Source organism: Lepidochelys kempii, chromosome 8, assembly GCF_965140285.1.
Source record: "Lepidochelys kempii isolate rLepKem1 chromosome 8, rLepKem1.hap1, whole genome shotgun sequence".
NCBI lineage: Eukaryota > Metazoa > Chordata > Testudines > Cheloniidae > Lepidochelys > Lepidochelys kempii.
In genome coordinates, this window is record NC_136387.1 from 85,203,563 (window position 1) to 85,226,245 (window position 22,683).

The 22,683-nt window shown below is 38.8% G+C and overlaps 1 protein-coding gene across 3 annotated transcripts in view; it reads left to right on the top strand.

Moving 5' to 3' along the window:
* The window catches only part of LRRIQ3 (leucine rich repeats and IQ motif containing 3), a 100,051-nt gene that overhangs the window by 49,763 nt on the left and 27,605 nt on the right, over positions 1-22,683 (top strand). For all 3 annotated transcript variants that reach the window (XM_073357335.2, XM_073357336.2, XM_073357333.2), the window contains 3 exons: positions 4,207-4,375; positions 13,285-13,423; positions 21,181-21,898. In XM_073357335.2, the coding sequence (XP_073213436.1) occupies positions 4,207-4,375; positions 13,285-13,423; positions 21,181-21,898 (1,026 nt within the window). The remainder of the gene's footprint in view (positions 1-4,206; positions 4,376-13,284; positions 13,424-21,180; positions 21,899-22,683) is intronic.

The following is a 22,683-nucleotide window of genomic DNA, read 5'->3' on the forward strand; positions in this document are numbered from 1 at the left end:
GTTTTGGGGGTTGATTTTGACTAGCTACATTGACATTAAGACTTCTTATCCCTTGTCTCCACTAGGGTTTTCTTGATGTAAAAATACAAATTATTTTGTTTTGTAGTGAAGACATAACCTTAAGTGCTGATACAAAATCCCATTGAAGTCAGTGATAGTGGATGGTGCCCCCATTTGCCCTCTGTTATAAAAAGAAAACCAGTGGTAAGCAAAAGCTTGTTTTTGCTGATCCTACGATCAACATAAATATTACGTTTTCCCTTCCAAATCCCCTCTTCATTCCCCACAGATGTAAATTAATTTGTCTCAAGCCTGTTCCTCTGAAAATGTCCTTTTTGAATGAGTTCAAAACTGTAACCCTGCACCCTGTTACAAGAGGTAAATATATTTTTTCTTGTTTTGTTCAATGCATTAAATAGAAAACTCACAACATACCATATCACTGGAATTTGTACAGTTATTTGGAGATCTTTTTCCTAGTTAGTTAGATCGGGGATGTAAATTGACACTAAATTTGGATCAGGGGCTTGCTTTCAGAGTGTGAGTTGTTATCAGAATATTTATTAATAAAATTTAACAACACTTTGGGCTTTATGCATAAGACTTTGATTTTGTCACAGGTATTTTTAGTAATAGCCATGGACAGGTCGCGGGCAATAAACAAAAATTAATGGAAGCCTGTGACGGGAGGAGGGACAAACAAAACGCTGCCAGGGCTTGCAGCTGCTTCAGCCCCATGGCTGCTCCTGCATCAAGGTCAGGCCCATCTTCAGCTGCTGCTCTGGCAGGCTGGGGATCGCTGTTCTGGTGGCCTGTTGCTGACTATTGGTCAGCTGTTTAGGCTGCCCGGGGCTGACAGCTGCTCCAGCCCTGTCCCAGAAGAAGTCCTGGAGATCCCAGAAAGTCATGGAATCTGTGACCTCCCTGACAGAATTGTAGCCTTACATATGCATTTGAAATTATCTACTATCTTCTGAGTTGTACAGTGTCATGGTTGGACAACAGGCTGACTTTTCCACATGACAGGTAGAAATACAATATAGGGCCTGAAACAAAGAGAAGAGAACCCTATATTTAGGGCCCAAATCCATTTAAATCAATGGGGGACCTCTCAGTTGATCTCAGTGGGAGTTGGATCAGCTTTGGAAAAAGGAGCTCATGTTTACAATACACAGTGAGTCTGAGTTTCATTTACATTACAGCCCCTTCACACCACACTGACAGTATAACAAAGAAAATAACAAAAAAGCCTAACAAAGAAAATATCAGAACGCCACTAGCCGTCACCTTCAGTCCCCAACTAAAACCCCTCTAACGCATTCTTAAGGATCTACAACCTATCCTGAAGGATGACCCAACACTCTCACAAATCTTGGGAGACAGGCCAGTCCTTGCCTACAGACAGCCCCCCAACCTGAAGCAAATACTCACCAACAACCATATACCACACAACAGAACCACTAACCCAGAAACCTATCCTTGCAACAAAGCCCGTTGCCAACTGTGCCCACATATCTATTCAGGGGACACCATCACAGGGCCTAATAACATCAGCCACACCATCAGAGGCTCGTTCACCTGCACATCCACCAATGTGATATATGCCATCATGTGCCAGCAATGCCCCTCTACTATGTACGTTGGTCAAACTGGACAGTCTCTACGTAAAAGAATAAATGGACACAAATCAGATGTCAAGAATTATAACATTCATAAACCAGTCGGAGAACACTTCAATCTCTCTGGTCATGCAATTACAGACATGAAGGTCGCTATCTTAAAACAAAAAAACTTCAAATCCAGACTCCAGCAAGAAACTGCTGAATTGGAATTCATTTGCAAATTGGATACTATTAATTTAGGCTTAAATAGAGACTGGGAGTGGCTAAGTCATTATGCAAGGTAGCCTATTTCCCCTTGTTCTCCCCCCCCCCCCCCCGACGTTCTGGTTAAACTTGGATTTATGCTGGAAATGGCCCACCTTGATTATCATACACATTGTAAGGAGAGTGGTCAGTTTGGATGAGCTATTGCCAGCAGGAGAGTGAGTTTGTGTGTGTGTGGGGGGGGGGTGTGTGTGAGAAAACCTGGATTTGTGCTTGAAATGACCCACCTTGATTATCATGCACATTGTAGGGAGAGTGGTCACTTTGGATGAACTATTACCAGCAGGAGAGTGAGTTTGTGTGTGTGTGTGTTTTTTTGGGGGTGTGTGTGTGAGAAAACCTGGATTTGTGCTGGAAATGACCCACCTTGATTTTCATACACATTGTAAGGAGAGTGGTCACTTTGGATAAGCTATTACCAGCAGGAGAGTGAGTTTGTGTGTGTGGTTTTTGGAAAAAAGGAGTGGGGTGAGAAAACCTGTATTTGTGCTGGAAATGGCCCACCTTGATTATCATACACATTGTAAAGAGAGTGGTCACTTTGGATGGGCTATTACCAGCAGGAGAGTGAGTTTGTGTGTGGGGGGGCGGAGGGTGAGAAAACCTGGATTTGTGCTGGAAATGGCCCAACTTGATTATCATACACATTGTAAGGAGAGTGATCACTTTAGATAAGCTATTACCAGCAGGAGAGTGGGGTGGGAGGAGGTATTGTTTCATGGTCTCTGTGTATATAGGTTTCAGAGGAACAGCCGTGTTAGTCTGTATTCGCAAAAAGAAAAGGAGGACTTGTGGCACCTTAGAGACTAACCAATTTATTTGAGCATGAGCTTTCGTGAGCTACAGCTCACTTCATCAGATGTTGATATAATGTCTTCTGCAGTTTCCACAGTATGCATCCGATGAAGTGAGCTGTAGCTCACGAAAGCTTATGCTCAAATAAATTGGTTAGTCTCTAAGGTGCCACAAGTACTCCTTTTCTTTTTGCGAATACAGACTAACACGGCTGTTACTCTGAAACCTGACAGTGTAAAGTATCCTTAAAGTGAATGTAAATATAATTAAGCTTGGAAGGATTAGATTTTTTTTGGTAACTATCTGTAAACATTGATTTTCATTATACATACATAGACAAAAATATTTCCATTGATAATAATCAAAATTTACAGACAGGCAAAGTTATAAAAATGCTGCTTGAGAATTTATTAGAATTAGATTTAAGGATATTTATTTGTATATTTTGATGTGATTTCGACAATTTGTGTTAATATTTTAGTGGTTGTAAAACGTTAACTTTTTGAATCTCAGTGTCTGTCACTAAATTATTTTCTGATACCCCCCTAACTTTCTATAGCTATGAAAATTGAAATAGCTAAAAATCTAAAAAAAGTTTAAAAATAAATTTTAGAAGTCAAAATGATCAAAAAAACTAATTGTGCCAAACCTAAATGTAATTAATTATATATAGCATGGAATTATAGTTGTAGAGTCATTTAAAAATCAAAAGGAGTACTTGTGGCACCAAAAGTCGGAAATCCATTGTGTATATCAAAATTTATATTTTAACTCGCAAAAACATAAATTAATGTATTTGATTTACAAGTTTAGCTAATAAAAATTAGGTAATATCTATACAGCTAGACACCACTTCTAAAGACCCAGTTTTACAACATTAGAAAGCTTTTTCCAAAATCTTGACCTGAATGGAATCTAACATGGATTAATTTGTTAGGCCCTGCAGCCTTTTTTTATAGGCCTTTTTCTTACTTCTCTTTCACCTCAGCCAATCAGCACAATACACCTTTCCTTGCTTTTTTCCCTTCTGAAGACCCTCTTAATACTATGCATCCGATGAAGTGGGCTGTAGGCCACGAAAGCTTATGCTCTAGTAAATTTGTTAGTCTCTAAGGTGCCACAAGTACTCCTGTTCTTAATACAACTGCGAGACTTGCATTTAACTCCAGGGCCTTTCCAGCTTTTCTTATTTTGTATGTTGTAAAATATCTTATTTTACTGCATACATCAGCTAGGGAACCAAGTTAAGTTAGAAGTGGGAATCTTAACCGTGCATTTTCTGTCTTTTATGTCAATAAGGTTTCAATCTAAATATTTAATTAACATTGTTTTCGGCATATAATTCCCCTTTCTTTTTCTTTCTTCTTAAGTAATAATGATGTACAGGAGGAAATTATAAGTATTGTGGTTCACTTTGTTCTTTAGCAACAATAAAAGAATCAATTGTCTGGATTATTCAGTCATTCAGAAGTATCTACATTTTTATTTCCTGTGAACTAAAGTATCAGAAGTTCTGTTTTTACAGCAAAATTCCTTTGGATGAAGTTCTTCTGCAGAGACATTATATCAGAGATAGAGCAAAACAAATTTACAGTCAAAGCACACTTCCAGTATGTGATAGTAAAAGCTTTATATATCACATCATTAAACCAGAACAGAATACTGAGGAGAAAAAGCTTACATCTGGGAAACAAGTAAGTGTACTATTAAATATTAATTTAATAACTATTTTCAGAAAAATCTGGACTCTGCATATAGCACCAAGGATCATTCTAAATATTCCAGGAAAATCTGTTAAGAATAAAGAGCATCTATTGAAAAACTTTGTTATTGACATTTAAGGTTCTGTTTTACAAGCTATGTTGCAATCCCTACAACCTCAAAGACAGAATGGTCTTTGTTTAGACTTAGAGGGGGGAAAGAAGTAAGGAAAGGGTGGTGCGATCCCAGCAGATGGCTGGGGAACAGCTATGGAAGGATGATGGCAGCCCTCTACCAGGTAGAAATGATTAAGGAAGGAATCATTACCTGCACTGCACAGTATATTGCTGGATAGTTCCCAGATGAAATAAGCTGATAAAGTTATGGCCTAATTAAACCACACCCCTCACATCTTGTCTTTCTTTCTGCATGTCCAGAACAAATAATGTGAAATGCTGATGTGTGATACAAATGGATGATAAAGACAGGAATGCTAATGTTTAGTGTACATACTATAGCTCTAAATATTATACCATGTTAATTGTTAGTGCTGTGCAATTTTGTAAAAACTACATGCCATTCATTGCACTTCCATTATTTAAATATCTTTTTCATATCTTTTCACACAGTTTAAAGGTATAATGCTGCTATTCTGTGTTACAAAAGAGCATTAGAAAACCCACTTGTACAAATAGAAGAGCATATTTGTTTCCTTTTAACAAATAGAATTTTCTCTGTTTTCCTGCTTTCTCTGTGCTTTCTTACTTTTGTCAGATACTACATAGAATGCCACTGTCCCACTTTTTCACATATCTGTAGTTTTCCTCCTCATAGAAGAGAATCAGGAGTCTTTTCTTTTTGGAGTTAAAAACAAAATAGCCTCTCTTTATACCGTAAATATGGTTGTATATTACAACTTTAAATATAATTGCTGAATTAATTTCATGTGGAACAATTTCTTAATGTTATTTTGATTATTTTTAAACCATCTATCTTGTTAATTTGAACTAAAAAAAAAAAATCATACATTACCAGAGGTGGTTCCAATCATAGCTGCAGGCACCCCAAGAGTCAGGAAAAGTACTTGTCAGTTGCCAACAATCTGATACTGCCTGTAAATTTCCTTATCTGATTCTAGCTTTTTGTGTTTCTTTTATCCTGGACCTGACACAGAGCTCCTTTAATAACCAGTTTTATAGCCTTAAACAATCTTTCCTTGTCATCTGTTTTCCAGTGAAAGCCATAGATCTAACCCTTTCCTTTCCGGTCACTGGTCTAGGAGCAGTAATTAGAGAAGTTCACGCTATATTTCCATCCCTGGTAGTTGAGATATCCAACCTTAAAATCAAATCATTCTTATTACCGTTTTACTGTTTTCTGCAGTTAGATTTTAAGATGATTTTAAGAGATAATATCTGGTGAACATGAAACGGTTAATGCTTTATTGGTGTGATCCTTCTTTCTTCAAGATCTGTGGGAGTTTGGCCTTTCAGTCAATGGGTTATAACATTTGAACGATAGGTTCAAAGGTTTCAGATGTATACAACTCTAATTTTAGCTTAATAACGTGTTGAAATAAGGGAGTGGAAGTGAAAGGAAAAGCAAACAAGTAGCCAGAATAATATGATTTCAAGTTCCAGGATTCTATGACATGCCGGCGCTAGATACACATGATATGTAACAGTGGAAAAAACTTGCCTATGATATACAGCATTAATTTCTAGCTCTGATCGTATGTGAGTTATTGAACTTTAAAACTGTCACTGATCCCTTAATCTAGCAGTGCTTTTTGCACTGGTCTAGAATGAATATAGCAAATCTCCATAGAAATGCCCATAAATAAATAAAGTTCTGAACTTTGGAAAAGGAAATTTTCACAGGGGAAACTGCTGATGAAGGTTGTGTCTTTCAGCAGAGTGGCTGCTTGGTTTGCACTCCAGAGATAGATACATTTTAGTGGTGGATGATATGATCACTGTACATAGAGGACCTGATTCTAATTTGTACTAAAGTTCTTTATACCACACTAAAACTCTTTTACCATGTCAGGGCCTTAGTGTAAATGAGGCTCAGGCCCAGAATCTAAGGCATTTTGTCATTTCATAAGTCTATGAAAAGTACTATTCTAAATGTATAGTATTTTAAATTTTTACATATCTTTTCTGTTACATGGCATGTCTTTTTTTTTCAATATTAATCATCCCCAGCACAGATCAGAATGGAAAATTCCATAAAACAGTGAGAATGTGATGACAAAGTGCAGTGAATTTCAAACACCTTGAGCTGATGATTCTTCCACAAGTGTTGATGAGTCAGACTCTTGAGGCCAAATACAACTGTACAGAGGGATAGCTCAGTGGTTTGAGCATTGACCTGTTAAACCCAGGGTTGTGAGTTCAGGGGTCCATTGAGGGATCTGAGGTAAAAATTGGGGGTTGGTCCTGCTTTGTTTGAGCAGGGGGTTGGACTAGATGACCTCCTGAGGTCCCTTCCAGCCCTGATATTCTATGATACTTTAAGCAAGTGGAATTCCACTGATGCTAACAGAACTTCCTCTGAAATTAGCCACTGGAGTTTTCGCTTCTGTTACAATCTTGGTTCTGCTTATGTTGATTTACAGAAATCTTCTAAAAGCACTGCCCTAAGAATCTTGAGTTGAATGGTTTAATAAATGGACATAGTTAGGTTAGTGTCTGTACACACAACCTTTTCTCTTTAAAAAGTGTAACAAAATTAAACATTTAGTTTACAACAAATGTAGATGAGCTGTTAATAAAAAGTGATTTTAAGAATTAGAGAGAATTAAAGGAAAACTGCACTCATTTTCCTTAGCCTAACATTTACATTTTTAAGAGGTAAAAACACTTTTAATCGCAAATGAACTATAAAATATTCTTTTTTCACAGTTAATTAAGATTGGCATTTTATAGAATAATGCTAGAGGTGGACATTTTGTTGAGAACGTGTCATTTTTGACATTACTACTGTTGGAGCCTGGTGTAAGGTTGTACATTTTTTTTTCAGTTTTCTTAGAACATATATATTTAATGTTTATACATACTGAAATAGTTCTTGTGATTGTTAAGCCATTATTACTGCAGATCACAGTCATCATTATTGCAGATGACACTACTTTTCAATAAAATGGCTGCCTCCACCACTAGTTTCAGAAATACTGATTATTTACAAAATATGTATTTCAGTTTATTCAGTGAGAATTGATTCTTACCCTGTGAATTTGCATACTCTGGGGTGGGGGAGGGGAATTTTCCTTTAAGAGGAAGGAGGAAATGTTTCTCCAGTAAGATGGATTATAAAAGCTAATGGCTGTTTGAAACTGTTCAATCTTCTGACATTTGGGGGAGCAGGATAAACTAATTATCGCTCTGCTGTGCAATTTATGTGGCTATCACCTCCATATGTGTTGCAAACATACAGTAAAAGAAAATATTACAAAAACAAATTATTAACCAGAAAAATTACTATTTGTTAGCTATCCTGATATTAAAAAAATCTTACCACCAGCCTCTTGAAAGGGTCTTACTAACAATTTAGTTGCTCTGGGAAACTCAGAATGTCATAATAAGATTCCAACCTTGATTAGGCTATTGAGACGTCTCTGCTCTCTTTCTTGTACAACTTAATCAGAGAATCCAAACCACCAACATAAACTGCCAGCACTTGCTTCCCAAGCCAGGATTAACACTCAAAGTCAAAGTTAGGCTTGGTTTGTTGTAAAAGAATGTAACAACCATTGACCTTGTAGTGTTCAGGTTTGCTTTTCAGCCTCTGAATACTTCTGCATCAGTTGGACTCAAACAAAAAGATGCTTTATACCATGCATCACTTAGTTGTTGTAGAGACACTGTGCACACATCTTCAAATTCAATGCCTATCAGCAGGACATGCTTTCTTTACTTTCATACCTTGTTATTCGGCATAGTGGTGATGCCCCACAAGTTTTACAGTGAGCAATTTGTAATGCTATTCCATATTTTCTTCCTTATTGCCGAATTTTTATTGAACTTTTAAAATGTCTTACTTCAAATTTATGATGATTTTTAATTGAAAAAGTATGTACTGTATCTTATCAAGTTGTGTTTAACTTTTGTTTTTAACTGGTTAAAATGTATTCCTAAATAAAAACATCCTTTATTAATTTAAGTTATGGCACCTATTAAATTGTTCAGTAGTTGTATTTTCTTAGTACTGTGGAAGATTAGAACTGTGAAGTAAAATACTAATCTGATAACGTTAAGACTGCTCCAGAATAATCATAGACATAAATTATAATTTCTTGAAAGAGAAAAATATTATAAGAATATGAACATGATGAAGGCAGACTTATCAATCTAATAAAGCAGTGAAGCAGTAGTGCCAGAATTCTGAACAAATGGTTTAAATTGAGAAAGCATCCTGTAGTATTCAAAGGAAATATTAGTGATAATGGTGAAAATTTGTGAGCATTTCAGAAGTCATCTAGGAAGCTAACTGAATCAGATTAATAACTGATGAAACTCCAGGAGAAAGAATCAAACTCAAGTATGTACTTGCCATCAGTCTGTTGATATAATGTAGAAATATGCAAGCATTTTGTCTGATTTTACAAAACCAGTGAAATAAATGCAATGCTACTGATACTGAAAGTGTTCTGTTACTGAAAATGTTTTAAAGGCATAGGCACCTCCTTGCAGCTCGGATTTAGGTACCAATCTCTGAGAGAGGGGCATGACTTAGGACACACTTCTCTTGTTTGCATCTCCCATTGGCTAGCTTAGGAGGCTGTCTGCCTAGTGTGTTGGCTTCTGTGGATTGCCTATGTCTCCGCATTAGTTTTAGGGAGCCTAGGCACCTAACTCAGGCTTTGTGGATTGTAGTGTTGTTCCTGTGATTTTCTAGGTGCATCTGGGCCTAACCCCTACAAGAAAGGAATCATGACTCTAAGAGTATATATAGATTGTATGTTTACTGCCTAACTCTCCATTAGAAATTATTTGGGTATAATGATACAATAGGGAAAATTGTTGCTTGATGTCTTCAGAGTAAGTAGTATTTCTGTAATCTTAACAACATTAACAAAAGTATTTATTTAGTGAAAAACAGGTTATATTCTATACTTGAGGTATTTGAACTGTAAAAATACAGTTTTTCATTGTTCTTTTTGGCTGTGATGACTAAACCACATTTTTGAGCCAAGAATGCCTAAAAATATAGTTGTAACTGCTTCCTCGCTAAGGGCCTGATTCTGCAGCCCTGACTCATATCAGTGGGGCTCTTTCCATGAGTAAGGTACTACTGAGTCTAAGTTTTGGTATATTTTGACTTTTATAATTTAACTTTACACAAAAGCTTAAACCCAAATTTATGATGACCTACAGATGTTGCTGAACGTGTTCTCTGAGTTCCAAATAGAAAAAAAAATCCATTGATTAATGATACTCTACTTAAATAAATCTGTAGAATTTCTTTTACTGGACGGGAGTGTCTTATTGAATTGTGGTACTTTAGTTTACTTGAAAGAGATTGTATTCTGTCCTGTTTATCCTATGTGTCAAACCTATGTATGTTTCTACTTTTTAATGCTTCTCTGAGGGAAATGGATGGCTTAGAAGTTTGGTTATAAGACATAGAACCTTATACTATCACTTCTAAACTAATCCAGTTTGGTAGTGACCAATTGTCCATCATGTTAAGCTTTTTTATGAAACAAGTTGGTGATCTCAGTCCAGTTCCTTTTGGATAAGTGTCCTATAACACATCACAAGTGGCACCATTATTGGGAGTTTGAGTTTGGCAGTAAATTGGCACCTTTCACAAGTAATAAGACATAGGGTATACTGGGGGAAAAAATAGAAACAGTGTAAATTTGGCATTAGCATGAACTAGTAACTATGATCTTTTAAATGAATTGTGTAAAATAAACTCAGTCATATGTTTTCTTACATCATTGTCATAAGTCTGAATTGTTGTTTTGTTTTGTTTTACCTTTGGTATAGTTTAGGTTTTTTTTGTGTAGAATGGAAAGAAAACTAGATCCAGCAATTAATTTATAGAAGACAGTGGCATGCATATCACTGTTGATATAACTAGATTACATGGGAAACGACATAAGTAAAAATAAATTTAAATGAAACATATAGGAAATATATTTCTTAAAAAAATTCTCATCTAAAGACTTGAAATCATGTTTTGTCTAAAGAGACATTGTTTACAATCTTACTGTTGAAACATATGTGGTGTTTAGATGCTGCTTGTAATTATTAGAACTGGGAGCACTGGCTGTTGGGAGTCTGAAAGGACAGGAAACAGGAAGCGGGGGGGGAGAGTTGAGGAGGCGGAGTGAGAGCTACCGAGGGTGCAGCAGCAGCTTGGTAAACAGGTTTCCACTTTAAAAATAAAGTCCTGTTGAAGTTTGTTAGTACCTTGCCTGGTTGCTACAACATTTTGGCAATGAGGATGGATCTTCTGCCTCTGAACCTATCTGCACCATTTCTGCAAAGCCCAAGGTACAATATGTGCATTAAATCATGTGTTCAAGCTTTCAAATATCTTATTGACTGACCTATAGATGGCCATTATCTTTGAAAACTCATGGTGATCGGGGAAAGTCCCAGATGACTGGAAAAAGGCTAATGTAGTGCCCATCTTTAAAAAAGGGAAGAAGGAGGATCCTGGGAACTACAGGCCAGTCAGCCTCACCTTAGTCCCTGGAAAAATCATGGAGGAGGTCCCCAAGGAATCAATTCTGAAGCACTTAGAGGAGAGGAAAGTGATCAGGAACAGTCAGCATGGATTCACCACGGCAAGTCATGCCTGACTAATCTAATTGCCTTCTATGACGAGATAACTGGCTCTGTGGATGAAGGGAAAGCAGTGGATGTGTTGTTCTTTGACTTTAGCAAAGCTTTTGACACGGTCTCCCACAGTATTCTTGCCAGCAAGTTAAAGAAGTATGGGCTGGATGAATGAACTGTAAGGTGGATAGAAAGTTGGATAGATTGTCGGGCTCAACGGGTAGTGATCAATGGCTCCATGTCTAGTTGGCAGCTGGTATCAAGTGGAGTGCCCCAAGGGTCAGTCCTGGGGCCGGTTTTGTTCAATATCTTCATTAATGATCTGGAGGATGGTGTGGATTGCACCCTCAGCAAGTTTGCAGATGACACTAAACTGGGAGGAGAGGTAGATACGCTGGAGGGTAGGGATAGGATACAGAGGGCCCTCGACAAATTAGAGGATTGGGCCAAAATAAATCTGATGAGGTTCAACAAGGACAAGTGCAGAGTCCTGCACTTAGGATGGAAGAATCCCATGCACCGCTACAGACTAGGGACCGAATGGCTAGGCAGCAGTTCTGCAGAAAAGGACCTAGGGGTTACAGTGGATGAGAAGCTGGATATGAGTCAACAGTGTGCCCTTGTTGCCAAGAAGGCCAATGGCATTTTGGGATGCATATGTAGGGGCATTGCCAGGAGATCGAGGGATGTGATCGTTCCCCTCTATTTGACATTGGTGAGGCCTCATCTGGAGCACTGTGTCCAGTTTTGGGCCCCACACTACAAGAAGGATGTGGAAAAATTGGAAAGAGTCCAGCGGAGGGCAACAAAAATGATTAGGGGACTGGAACACATGACTTATGAGGAGAGGCTGAGGGAACTGGGATTGTTCAGTCTGCGGAAGAGAAGAGTGAGGGGGGATTTGATAGCTGCTTTCAACTACCTGAAAGGGGGTTCCAAAGAGGATGGATCTAGACTGTTCTCAGTGGTAGCTGATGACAGAACAAGGAGTAATGGTCTCAAGTTGCAGTGGGGGAGGTTTAGGTTGGATATTAGGAAAAACTTTTTCACTAGGAGGGTGGTGAAAGACTGGAATGTGTTACCTAGGGAGGTGGTGGAATCTCCTTCCTTAGATATTTTTAAGGTCAGGCTTGACAAAGCCCTGGCTGGGATGATTTAGTTGGAGATTGGTCCTGCTTTGAGCAGGGGGTTGGACTAGATGACCTCCTGAGGTCCCTTCCAATCCTGATATTCTATGAGTATATGATTCTATGATAAGCCTGGTGCACTGGATAATTTAGGTTACGTTTCTCATTACCAATCCTTTTCAACTGACTGTGGGTCACTAGTTTGGATCTGGCTCACTTGAGAAGTGAGAGAAAAATGTTATCTGATAATTGTTTGGCAGTGTACGAGAAATGAGTTTCAGTCCAATTTCCGGTTGGCTGGTATCTACATCATAAAATGCATCACCTCAGTTAGTATCAATTGGCATCCTTGTATGACAGTCTCAGCAAAAAAGCCAGAATGCCAGTGGGCACAGAAACAAAAACCACCTCTCACCCAAGAGTTGGAAATAGTAGGTCAAGAATTACACACATTTGCATGACACCGTGTCATGAATTGCTACTGTGTATCATGTACCAGTTCTGTGGATACATAAGGGTGTGAGCTTCAAATGTGTTTTACAAGCAAGCACTGTATTCACTTAAAAAGCTGAGAATATCATAAACTGTTCTTTAGGGCTCCTTGTTTGCTCACACTGCTAAAGATAAAGTGCCCTTTTTACTGAAAAACTGCAAAGGAATGCATCTTGGTATAACATATGATGAGTGAAGAGTTGTTTAGACTAACAGCTGGAATTTTTTTCAGGATTAGAGGTGTGGGGTTGGAACAAGTATGCACCTAGCCAAGCAAAGAGAGACTCTGCCTAGTAACAAATAGTCTTGCAAAAAAGGGGTATCATCCCACAAAAAAAGGAGGTTTTTTTTTGTCAAATCGGTAAAAAAGTGTATAGATATCTAATTATTTATAGGAAAAAGTAATATATGCTGTATTATTGCTACAAGTCTTCATTTTCTTGATTATAATGACATGTTTAATTAAAATAATATTTGTTTTGTTAACAGGTATCCTATATGAATAATTTTAAAAAGCTTCCTGTTTTATGTCTGAGAAGAAAAAAACAACCAGTTTTCTCCATTTCACCCACATTGAGAAAAAAAAAAAAGAATAAACTAGGGCAACATAGAATTCCATGGAGGAAGGGTTAGTAATGTGATCCTTTTGTAATACTATATAAAATAAAAAATCTAACTAACCGTAAATGAGAAAAAGCTACTTGGAAAGATTTTAGCAACCATATTAGTTATTTATTCTAGGTGGGGCTGGTAGTGTCACTTCTAATTAAAGTTGCTTGATACTTCACATTATCAGACCCTATTTTCAGTTGCTTATAACTTTGCCAAACTTTAATTATTCAGGCTAACTTCTTCCATCTGTGTGTCTGACTCAAGCTGTAATTTTTTAAAAAAATTCAATCAAAACAGTTCAGCCATTTGCAAGAATGAGTCTAGGGAGCAATACATTGTCTTGCCTATGTTAAAAAATTCTGGTAACCCTTTCTTTGAACAGCTCTACTGCCCCCATTCTTTGGAACAGGGACTTGAAATTTGGCAGGGGGGTGACCTTTGTGTCAGGAATGTGTCTTTTGTTGCCCCATCAAAAATCCACCAACATTTGGCCAATTTACAAGCCTTTGGAATATTTTAAGAAATTGTACTTCACACATGCTCTGTGGAGACTTGCTAGAGTTTAACAGCTAAAATCTCTGAAGATTCCATCCTCATTGAGCATACTATGCATGGATGATCCCTGCAGAGCAACGGAGCATTCTCCATCCCCTCACAGCTCCGATGAATGATTGAGCACATTCTCTCCAGCCTAGGTCTATTGGAGCAAAACAGGCCTGTCCCAGTAATGACTGCTCTGAACTGAGGATGGGCCAAACAGTGGAACTGGGAGCACAGAGCCTGCCTCTCCTGTGTTCTCAATGACTTCTCCCAGACAGTGTGGAGGAGGAGGCGATTTGATTCAAATGAAAAGGAGACAAGAGCCAGACCTAGGGTGTTGCAGGGGAAGGCTGGGGGAGTAGAGTTGGACAAGGAGCCTTGGTGGTGTGGACCAGGCCTGGAGGCTCATGGGGGTGGTAGAGACTGGGTCTGGGAATTAGGAGGACTGGCTGGGCAAGAAGACCGAGCCTGGGAACCAGTGGAGAACTCGGGAACAGATCTGGAAAGAGGCTAGAGTGTGGGGGAAGAACTGGCACTGGCTCAGCAAAGAGTTTGGGACAAGGAGCAAGGGGAGGCACGGACAATGAGCCTAGATGAGAAGCCCAGGGAGGGAGACTGGTCTGGGAACCTGACTTTCCCGGTAATTGCTGCTCTGGGTCAGACTGGGGCTGCGCACTGGGAGTGAGAGCAGTAGTCTATTTCTCCTGTGCTCTCAATGACTCTTTTACTCGCACTCTGGCAGTATGGAAGAAGAAGTTGTCTGGTGAGACTGGGACTGGAGGTGAAAGGAAAGAAACGAGCTGGGAGGAGAGACTGTAATTAGACCTGGAGAGGCTGGGACTGGTTGAGCAAGGAGACTGGGACTGGAATTCAATTTTGCTCTTGGGAACATGGAAATTGTACAATGAACTGGGGGAACTGAGGGGACTGAGAATGTCTGAACAAGGATCCTGGGACCAGAAAACAGTGTGTGAGGGAATGAGAATGAGGGCAGGAGGAAGGGGAAACAGATCTGATAAGGAGTTAGGGTGCAGGAGAAGACTGGGGGATGGCTAGGCAAAGAAACTGGGAGAAGAAGCCAGGGAAAAGAGAGATCAGGGCAACAAACTGAGGATGAGGTAGGTGGGGAGACTGAGACTGGATGAGGAGCCTGAGGAGGGAAGACAAGGAGTGAAAGCCAGTGTGGGAAAAGAGACAGACTGGATGCAGAGCCAGGAGGTAGGAACTGAGACTGGGTGTAGGGAAAGGGAGAAACTGAGAGTGTGTGGGGTGGGGGTGGGGGGGAGAACTGGTACTTGGATAGTGAGGCAACGTGGGGAAACTAGACTAGGTGGTCAAGGATACTGGTATTGGGATGAGAATCCTGAGGGATGGAGATTGGTTAGGCAAGGAAAATGAAACTGGAAAAAGGAGCCAGGGCAGAGACAGAGGCAGGTGGGAGGGGAAAAGGGCAGGAGGGATCAAGCTTAGGGGGAACAGGCAGAAGAATCTGTGCCCACTAGAGCACACTCCCATCGAGAGCTTTAAATAGAACTGAAAATTCCAGAGTTTCACTATTGCTCTGCTGTCAGCAAATATCTCTGAAACCCACTGGCAAAGTGTGTCTCTTATCACCTACTAGTGCTTGTCCATCAGAGCGGTCTGGTGCGACTTTATGTTTGTGTGTCCTTGTCTGTGAGGAGCTTGCTTCTGATGATGAGCTTGGAGAGGTTGAGGGGTTATTTAAAAGCTAGAAGGGGTTCAGGAAAGATTTATTTCAGGATGGTGTCCACATCGAGCATGGATTGTAGTTGTTCGATGATACTCTGAATGGGTTTCAGTGTGGGGTGGTAGGTGACAACTAAAGGTATGCATTCTCAGAGGGGTGTTTATCTCCATATGAATCAGGTTCTCTTGGGGTATTTCAGTTGCCCATTCCATGATGTGACCTACTTCTCTGGTGGAGTGTTCTTGTTTGGTGAAGGTGGTTTTGGGTGTGTTAAGGTGTATATCCCGGATTTTCTGTTTGGTGCATATTCTGTGGAATTTGAGAGCCTGGCTGTAGATAACAGATTTCTTGGTGTGTTTGGGGTGGTTACTGGATCTATGAAGGTAGGTGCAGTGATCTGTGGGTTTCTTGTATATACTTGTCCATATGGTTCCATTGTTGAAGCTGATCATGGTGTCCAGGAAAGTGGGTGAACACTTTCCACAAAGCGATCACTCTATATCTGACCTATCAGTCCTCATCCTGAAAGAAAACCTACACAACACTTTCAAAAGACAAGCTTGGGAGCTTAAATTCACAGCTTTGCTAGACACTAAAAATCATGGTCTTGATAAAGACATGGGATTTATGGGTTATTTCAAGAACCTGAAACCAACTAACTCCCCTTTTTGTCCTATGTCTGCAGAGGTGCTAATGGGCTACTTCACCTTGAATGGTCCCTTAAAATATGTGCTAACTACTTACACTAAACTATCTGTTTGATCTTGTATTTAGCTGTGACACACTTAGGCTATGTCTACACTATGCAGCTTCTAGCAACACAGCTGTGTCATTACCTCTGTGCCACTAAAAGGCACACAGTGTAGCCACTGTTTGTCGGCTCGCCTGCTGAGAAAAACTTCTACCCCCAAAGAGTGGCATTAGCTGTGTCAGCAGGAGAGCATTCTTGCCCACAAAACGCTGTTCCCACCAGTGCTTGTCATCTGCAAAACTTTTGTCTTTTGGTGCAGGGGAGGTGTTTTTTAACACCTCTGAAAGACAAACATTTTGTCATTCAGTTGCTAGTAGACATAGCCATTGTGCCTTTCCCAGACCTTAACAAGAGCTCTGTGTAGCTTCAAAGCTTGTCTCTCTCACCAATGTAAGTTGGTCCAATAAAAGATATTACCTCAGCTTCCTTGTCTCTCTTAATATCATAACCTTTAATTTTTATTTGAATGGTGAAATTATGGAGAATATGGTGCCCTCTAACATCAACAATTTTTATCTTCCTCAAACATGGGTTTTCAGGGGACTTTTTTACTCAAAGTCTAATGTCAAGTTTGTAAATTATTTAAAGGACCTTGTCAGTACTTTGACCAGTTGCATTTTGCGGTGCTTCTTATTTTAATATAATTGATGATATTTTATTGTATTTAATTGCTCCCCAGTACAACCTACTGCTGCTATTAGTTACTCTGTTAATTCAAGTGGCTAATTTAAGTTACGATTGGTTGTATGCAATGTAGGCTGAGAGCTTTCATAAGAGACTTGTGCAACCACAGTGGTGTGATCATTCCAGGAAATCAAAATAATGTGTATATCTTCTTACTGAACAAAGTCTTTAAAGCATTGTAGACATTTAAAATATCGAGTATACATAAGGAAATGTTGACTCAGTAAGTGATGTGCTAAATAAACACAGGAGGCCACTCTGTCTGCCTTATATGTATGTCGGGAGTCCCTCTTAATGAAAATAATGATTTCAAGAAAATTATTTTTGAATTCTCACATACCTCAAAGAGTAAGAGAACATCCTAGTAGACATACTGAACTATTCCTGTTGACATAGTCAAAGGATTATTGTATTGAGGATGGCAGGGGGAAAAATATCTGAAATATGAGACATGAGCTTGATCTACATTATTTGCCACAAATCTTAGGTAAAACTCATGTATTTTTTCACTGACATATAGCTATATATTCTTCAAAAGGAAACTTCATGTAAACATTTCTCTTGTTTTCATCCACAAAAACCCCTTTTCAGGTTGAAAAGAGAGAATGTTTATGTTTACCTCTTATATGATTATGATTACAAAAATGATTCTGTAAAATGACATTTTGGTGTTTGATATTTATTCTCCTTAAGTCACTCTGTAACAAATTTGCTCAATTTTCAAATCAAAACAAGATTTTTTTAAACTGACAGCACTTCAAGTGTCTTGAAATCAAGCCATTTTCTTTTTACCCTCATACATTGTCAACACATAAATATTCTATATTCAGCATATGTCTTGCTTTGCAAGATGATGCATGAGGCAGAACAAAATATAGCATGCTCCTATGCAACTAGTGCATATTGGCTCTGCAGTTCTTATAGTACTAAAAGTTATTTTATCTGTAAATGAAGCAATGTGACTGGCACTCATGTAAGAAGTGGATTTGATCAGAAAACAGGTAAAACAAAAAATTCTTTTGTGACCATGGCTATTTTGCAAATGCAATTATTGCATAAAAATAACATGAAGTCCTTAAATGAAAGCCACAAAGGCCAAAAAATTCACTTCATGCTTCTTACTATGTTCCTTGGCACTGTAAAGCTCTGAGGGAGTGCATGAGCTGAACATAGAATCATAGAACTGGAAGGGATCTTGAGCGGTCATCTAGTCCAGTCCCCTGAACTCAAGGCTGGACTAAGTACTATCTCTAGACCATCTGTAACAGGGGTTTGTCCAACCTGCTCTTAAAAATCTCCAATGATGGAGATTCCACAACCTTCCTATGTAATTTATTCAAATGATTAACTATTCTGACAGTTAGGAAGTTTTTCCTAATGTCCAACCTAAACCTCCCTTGCTGCAATTTAAGCCCATTGCTTCTTATCCTATCCTCAGAGGTTAAGAAGAACAATTTTTCTCCCTCCTCTTTGTAACAATCTTTTATGTGCTTGAAAACTGTTATTGTGTCCTCTCTCAGTCTTCTCTTCTCCAGACTAAACAAAGCCAATTTTTTCAATCTTCCCTCATAGGTCATGTTTTCTAGACCTTTAATCATTTTTGTTGTTCTTCTCTGGACTTTCTCCAATTTGTGTACATCTTTCCTGAAATGTGGCACCCAGAACTGGACACAATTCTCCAGTTGAGGCCTAATCAGCATTGAGTAGAGCGGAAAAAGTATTTCTCGTGTCTTGCTTACAATACTCCTGCTAATACATCCCAGAATGATGTTTGCTTTTTTTGCAACAGCATTACACTGTTGACTCATACTTAGCTTGTGATCCACTGTGACCCCCAGAACCCTTTCCGCAGTACTCCTTCCTAGGCAGTTGTTTCCCATTTTGTATGTATGCAACTGATTTTTCCTTCCTAAGTGGAGTACTTTGCATTTGTCCTTATCGAATTTCATCCTGTTTACTTCAGACCATTTCTCTAGTTTGTCCAGATCATTTTGAATTATAATCCTATCCTTCAAAGCACTGACAATCCCTCCCAGCTTGGTATCATCCGCAAACTTTATAAGTGTACTCTCTATGCCATTATCTAAATCAGTGGATCCCAAACTTGTTCCGCCACTTGTGCAGGGAAAGCCCCTGACGGGACGGGATGGTTTGTTTACTTGCCGTGTCCACAGGTTCAGCCGATTGTGGCTCCCACTGGCTGCGATTCGCTGCTCCAGGCCAATGGTAGCTGCTGGAAGCGGTGGCCAGTATGTTCCTCAGCCCACGCCGCTTCCAGCAGCTCCCATTGGCCTGGAGCAGCGAACCGTGGCCACTGGGAGCCACAATTGGCCGAACCTGCGGACATGGCAGGTAAACCAACTGGCCCGGCCCGCCAGGGGCTTTCCCTGCACAAGCGGCGGAACAAGTTTGGGAACCACTGATCTAAATCATTGATGAAGATATTGAACAGAACTGGACCCAGAACTGATCGCTGCGGGACCCCATTCGTTATGCCCTTCCAGCATGACTGTGAAACACTGGTAACTGCTCTCTGCGAACAACTTTCCAACCAGTTATGCACCCACCTTATAGTAGATCCATCTAGGTTGTATTTCCCTGGTTTGTTTATGAGAAGGTCATGCGAGACAGTATTGAAAGCCTTACTAAAGTCAAGTTATACCACATCTACCCCTTCCCCCTCGATCCACAAGGCTTGTTACCCTGTCAAAGAAAGCTATCAGGTTGGTTTGACATGAGTTGTTCTTGACAAATCCATGCTGACTGTTATTTATCAGCTTACTATCTTCTAGCTATTTGCAAATTGATATCTTAATTATTTGCTCCATTATCTTTCTGGGTACAGTAGTTAAGCTGACTGGTCTGTAATTCCCTGGGTTGTCCTTATTTCACTTTTTATAGATGGGCAGTATATTTGCCATTTTCCAGTCTTCTGGAATGTCTCCCATCTTCCATGACTTTTCAAAGATAATTGCTAATGGCTCAGATATCTTCTCAGTCAGCTCCTTGAGTATTCTAGGATGCATATCATCAGGCCCTGGTGATTTGAAGATATCTAACCTGTCTAAATAATTTTTGACTCGTTCTTTCCCTATTTTAGACTCTGATCCAATCTCATTTTCACTGGCATTCACTATGTTAGACGTCCCATCACCAGCAACCTTCTTGGTGGAAACCGAAACAAAGAAGTGATTAAGCACCTCTGCCATTTCCACATTTTCTGTTATTGTCTTTCCCCCCTCATTGAGTAATGGGCCTACTGTTTTGTAAACATTTTCACATAAATAAAACGAATGACAATATTTGAACATGTATTATACTCAGTGTATAAAAGGGAGGAATAATTTGTTGTGGATGTGAATATAGAAGATGAAGTACCCAATTGAATATGACTGATATTTAATTTTAAGAGACACCGTGAAATACAGGTAGAGCAAGGGATATATTTTTAAAAATCAGAATGAAAATTGATATTATTTATAATAATATTATTCAACTGTTACATTATTTTATGCTGTGATTTTTTTTAATGTCAGTAGGTTAAAAAAATCTGCCTTTAAAAAGGTAGCAGGTATAGGAACTTGTGAAACTTTCAAAAATATCATAATTTTCTTTGGACAAGTAATAGAGCAGGGTGCTGATCTAAAACTTATTAAAGTAAATTGAAAGATTCCGACTGAATTCATTGAGGGGTTTGATTAGGCTCCAAAAAGAATAGTAGCTGATTTTTAAGTTGGCACTTACTACTATTATTATTAAATATTTAAAAACTTTTGCCCAGCCATTTTGACACAATAAAAAGCAGTCTATTAGACTTAACTCTGAGCCTTTGCTTATCATTATTAGGTGTGTTGAACAAACAAATTTTGGCAGATGATAATACTGTGCTGATATGACAAGATAATTTAAAGTCTTATTTCAAAGTAATCTAATATTTAATTCAAACTCACAAGAGGATAGATTGACTTAAATAGGACATTTATCATCCGTAGATATTAAAATCTAATAAAGAGTCTGAAAAATAAGAAATAGTAAATTTTTATAATCAAATATGCATCACAGATTAAATATTGCATTCTTTGTATCATAGGTTTCTTGGACGTGGAGAAACCTAATATGGAGGAGCAGGTAGAAACTAAATTTAGGCTTTCAGTTTGTAAAGCTGCTTTTCATTCAGTGAAGGAGAAGCTGATGATATTTCAAAAGAAAGAGGAAGAAATTTGGCATGCCGTACACCCGTTTCATTCTCTTGTTCATCCTGCTCCACAGCTTAAAGCTGTGAATCACCCAGTAAGTATAGAGAAGAGGATTTTTGCTAGAATGTATGGATCTGTAAGACTTGGACCATTTTATGTTATTGATAAAGCCTACAGAGAGAGTAAGAGATGTGAGATCCAAACTAAAAAGATACGTGGGGTTATGCAGATGCAAATTGCCAAAGGTGAAACTGACTACTGTATTAAGGGTTTTCTTGAGGAGAAAAAGAATGGTGTTCAGAAAAGATGCAAAGAAGAAGATATTAGAATTCAAGAAGCTTTACAACAACATCAATTGAGAAGATCAGGATTTATTGAAAAAGTAAGGCAAAGGCATGCTCAGTTTTTAGAAACCAAGAACCAGAAAGCATCAGAGTATTCATTAATTCAAGACTTCAGCATTCAGCATGCTTCTTTGACACAGAGTTTGTTTAGACTTGACAGATTGAGGAAAAGTGAGGAAACCCTGAAGGAAAGAAAAAGCATTGTTAAGGAAAACAAAGAAGATATGGAAAAATGGAAGGAGCTGATTAAAAATTTTCAGGAGCAGAGGTATGTTTCTCTTAATATTCAGTGTTATAATATGAATGCTGGATTGGATGTGGATCATTTTTCTAGATTGAAATACATCCATATGCTAGAATGTTTTGGATGCTTTTTTGTAGAATAAACAGAAACACAAATAAATCACATCCTTGCTCAGTTCCAAAAACAGATCAAATATCAGAGTTACAGTATTGTAAACAAAGTGTTCCTCTAGAAGTGGAACCACAAAATCAAGGGGAACTTCAAGTACAAACTTAATACCTCACTTAGCCAATCGTGTCCCTTGCACTGAATCTGAGCACAAGTGCTAGGTACATGTACTGGGTACTTGGGAAGGTGGGGAGACCTCAGGCCTGAAGTGGCCTGTATAGTGTTTTGTTTGCCTCCCATAGGGAAAATCGAACAGATCCACAAAGTAGTGGAATTCAGAGCCACCTTTCTCAGCTCACCCAACTCTGCAGCAGCGTGAAAGTTCCCTGTGTGCACCACCTTCCATGGCTAAGGAGGACAGGGCAGGATTTGTCCATTTACATAAAGTGAGGACAGCGACCATAACCACATTTCAACACTAACATGATTTTTTTAAGGGAATATTCCACAAAATAAAACATTGGGGTTTTTTTTTGTCCACAAAAATAAAGCAGACAGTACATTATTCTTACTATGCAGCATCACCTGTGCTGGATTATACTGTCAAAAGTCTATAGAAAGCAAACAAAAAGCATCAAAGTATTCATTAGTCCAAGACTTCACCATTGTGGTTAAGATTTCTCATTCTTTTCTTTGAGACT